The sequence below is a fragment of the Myotis brandtii genome, unplaced genomic scaffold (assembly GCF_000412655.1).
Source record: "Myotis brandtii unplaced genomic scaffold, ASM41265v1 scaffold194, whole genome shotgun sequence".
Lineage (NCBI taxonomy): Eukaryota > Metazoa > Chordata > Mammalia > Chiroptera > Vespertilionidae > Myotis > Myotis brandtii.
Window position 1 is genome coordinate 3,138,528 of NW_005357232.1, and position 4,081 is coordinate 3,142,608.

General features: G+C 45.8%; 1 protein-coding gene across 1 annotated transcript in view; it reads right to left on the minus strand.

Annotated features, from left to right (window-relative positions):
* Positions 1–2,774: 2,774 nt before the first annotated feature.
* The window catches only part of FOXA1 (forkhead box A1), a gene marked incomplete at its 5' end in the record, with an annotated part of 11,330 nt that continues 10,023 nt past the window's right edge, over positions 2,775–4,081 (minus strand). The window contains one exon of the mRNA XM_014538622.1: positions 2,775–4,077. Within this exon, the coding sequence (XP_014394108.1) occupies positions 3,148–4,077 (930 nt within the window). The remainder of the gene's footprint in view (positions 4,078–4,081) is intronic.

Consider the following 4,081-nt stretch of genomic DNA (forward strand, 5'->3'; position numbering starts at 1 on the left):
GCCGGCAGGACGGGCCTGGCCTTCTTTGTTGACTTTTAAGTCTTGGGCTCAACAGCTTCATTCGCCAGGAGGGGAGAAGGCCCACACAATGAGGGACTAACTGCACCGTCACCTCGAGATGCTTTGGTCCTGCTCGGCCCTCCTTCCCGGCAACCGGCCGCCCGGCCCGGCCAGAGGCGGCCGCAAACCCAGGGAGAAGCCCCGAGGCGAGACCCGCCATTCTAGCTCCAGGCAGGCCCCCAAAGTGGCCGCGAGCCTGAAGCCCGAGGCTTCTCGCCCCGAAGCCCGTAGAAAGTTTCCGCCCAGGAGGAGAGCGAGCTGAGCCGACTTCCCACCGGGGTGCGGGCAGAACGTAGACCCTGTACCGCAGAGAGAGGGCGGGGAGCTGCACGGAGGGGACGCTCGCAAACGGTTTAGATTCCGTGCGGCCGGATAAAATCCCGAGGCCCAAGCTCACCCTTATATTACATTTGGAATTCAAATTTGCCAACGTCTGTTTACCCGCTCTCTAAATATAAATACATGTTGGGATTGAAAGCTTTATCCTCTTTGGACCTTTAGTGTCCTTCCCCGGCCTCCAAATTAGGTTTTGAAATTACTCAAACCAGCAATTTCCCTCTCCTCCTTTCTTTAGCTGAGGTGAGAGCGGGGGTTTTGGGATTTCTGGATTTTTCTCAAGTGCTGCATGGCACCCCTTCTCTCATCTGGGGAGGCAATTACTCGACAATTAAGGGACTCACACAGCTCTTTTTATCTTGTCCTCTGTGTGGAGTGGGGCGATCAAAGTAAAGGCTGTCCAAGTTCAAGCCCTGGCCACGATGGGGTTCACACACAAGGCCTCAGGCAGGCCAGCCTCTGCTTGGGCTGGTGTTGTTATTGTTGATGTCAATCCTAACAAGGCTTACAAAGAAATAGGTGGACTGGAAAGTGAGCCTACTATCAAAGGAGATTAATGATTTGGTGATCTCAAGCAACTGTAGGGGTGTGAAGTTGCATTTTAAAGCTTCTTAGAAGGCAAAGAAATCATCGGCTTTAAGTTCTCGGGAACGATATTTTTTAGAAACAATATTTTAAAAATATCTTCACACAAAACAAAACAGCAGCTAGTGAAACGGCCTGCTGGCACAAAGCTTCCCCTGCAGGAGTGAATTAGCTGGCCTTCCTTGTCCCCTGCAAAGCTACCATGATGGTTAAGTTTTGTTTCTCTTTTTAATGTAAAGAGGATTCAGGATTCTCTGTTGCAGACAACTTAATTTTAACAGCCCCATCTGATATTTTATTTTCATTCAAATACTTTTCAGATAAAGGAAAATGGTATCTTGGGAAGGAGGGAAGGTTAAATTAATTGTATTTATTTCAGTTTATTTAATTGTGTATTTAATTTCAAAGAGGTCCATGATCCACTGGTAGATCTCAAAGGAAACATAGTAGGTTTAAGCCCATGTCAAAAATTGAAGTAAACATTACTGAAAATAAAGAATCTTAATCTCAATTCTTGGAATATTAAATCAATTTATCTATCCAGTTTTATTGAACTTCTTTAACCTTTTTTTTTTACTAACTACATGTTCCTATAATAAACATACACAAAACAATTTTGTTTTAGATTATTTTCCTTTTTGTCACTTATATTCAGTGCCAGACTTTGAAAAATATCATATTCAGATATCTATTTTGGATTTAATTAAGGAAAATAACAAAAATACTTTTTGTTAACATTTGATTTATTTAAAGTCCTTAACTGCAAATGATCAAGAACATGTGCCACGGCTTAAAATTTATTTTCATTATTTAAATCAAAATATTTTAATTACAATCACATTGATAGAAATTAACATTTTAATTTGTATCTTTAACCATCATTTAAAGCAATTTCAACTGTAAAGAAAAAAAGAGTAAACCATGCAATAAATTAACATTGAGAAAGCAAAAAGGAATAATAATGAAACCCGTCTGACTATACTAACACCATGTCCAACTGTGAAAAGTGCATTAACACTGAATGAACAAGCACACGATGACAATAATTAAAATTACCACAATCAATTGGATTTTGGAATCTTGAACCAAATTTTGAAATATGGCTCCCTATAACATCTCTCCTCGAACATTGTAATATTCCCTTTTTTTCTGGAGAAAAATATTCTTTAAATGGTATAGATACATAGAAGCTAATTTTATACATGTTATCTGACCTCAGAATGACATGACCATGGTACTCTGCAAAGTAAGAAGCAGCGTCACTGAGAGGGACAATTCTTGGGGAATTGATTCCCAGGGCTATCTGTGGGTAGAGAGGACAAGGAGGGGGTGTGTTTGTAATTTCTTGGTCAGGCAACTCTTGAAAATGTAGCATGTATACCACCTACCTAGTACCTCTATGCGTTATGTAAATATATGGAGGATGTCTACATATCTGAGCATGTGCATAAATGTCGGTACATAATACATTGTATTTCATTTTTAAGTATTTCATTTTAAGACAGCTGCTATCTGAATGTATCAGAAATGTAAGCTGAAAAACAAATGGCTCTGATGTTTATAATCTGTTTATGTTTTGCTACATAATAGCAGTATTGTCCTTCAATACTTTTAACAGCCCATAGTGTCTACTTGCTTCCTCACTCTTTGAGTTCTTATGGTTAAGAGTATTGCCATAGACCTGTAAACTTGTGTGTAGTGTGTGTGTGGGGGGGGTGGGGGGAGGTAGAGGAAGAGGAGGGTCAGGTGAAGAGGGAAAAAAAGTACAAACAAATATTTTACAAGCTTGACCATCTTTCTTTCTTTTTTAAATAAAGCCTGCACACACTAGAATGTGTCTGGATGGGAAAGAGGAAAGAAAGGGATAAGGAAGTAGGAATATTTGATATATACACTTGTGGATCATTAAACTTTGCAGGGAAAAATTCAGTTGGTTTGGGGTCGGTTTTCTTCCTACTGATATACACAGGCATTTGAATAACAACAAAGTAACAGTCCTTTGCACTGGGAAAAAGATTGTGCACACACACACAAAAAAAGAAATAAAAATAGTTGGTATTTTATTCTGCTGTCGTCAGCTTGGTATGTATGGTTTTGTTTGCTGCTGTTTTCCCCCTCTCCCGCTACCAGCATGGTCACGACAAACAAACCCCTAGTCTAGGACAGCTAGGAAGTGTTTAGGACAGGTCTGGAATACACACCTTGGTAGTAGGCCGGCTCCAGGGCTGAGGGCTCAATGGGGCTCCTGGTGGCCACCGAGGTGCTGCCCAGTTGCAGGCCGGCAGGCAATGAGGCGCTGTAGGGTGAGTACTGTAGCGCCTGCTCATATGCCTTGAAGTCCAGCTTGTGCTGCTGATCCGAGGACATGAGGTTGTTGATGGAGAAGGGGTGGTTGAAGGAGTAGTGGGGGTCCCCTTTCAGGTGGAGCTGGGACTCGTGGGGTGCCAGACCATGCACTGGGTGGGAGGGGGGCACAGATACCAGAGCCCCAGGCCCGGAGCTGATCGGGGGCGCAGCTGAGGAGGCTGGAGTCTTCAACTCCGAGGCGCCCCCTGTCGCCGTCGCCCCGCTGTGGTCCAGAGTCTGGGGGCTGGCAGTGGGCCCCGGGGCCGGTGCGCCCTCTAGCTGGCCGGCCTTACCGTGAACCCCTCGATGAAGGGGTGAGTCCCCGCTGCTGTTGGCCGAGGCCGAGGGGTCCTTTCGGCTAAAGCGCTTCTGGCGGCGCAGGTAACAGCCGTTTTCAAACATGTTGCCGGAGTCCGGGTGCAGCGTCCAGTAGGAGCCCTTGCCCGGCTTGTCGGGGGAGCGCGCCACTTTGACGAAGCAGTCGTTGAAGGACAGCGAGTGGCGGATGGAGTTCTGCCAGCGCTGCTGGTTCTCCCGGTAGTAGGGGAAGAGGTCCATGATCCACTGGTAGATCTCGCTCAGGGTCAGCATCTTGCCGGGCGCCTGCTGGATGGCCATGGTGATGAGCGAGATGTAGGAGTAGGGCGGCTTGGCATGAGGGTAGCTGCGCTTGAAAGTCTTGGCGTCGCCACTGCCCCCGGCCCGGCTGCGGCCCAGGTTGGACGGCGCGTAGGCCATGGGGCTCATGCAGGGG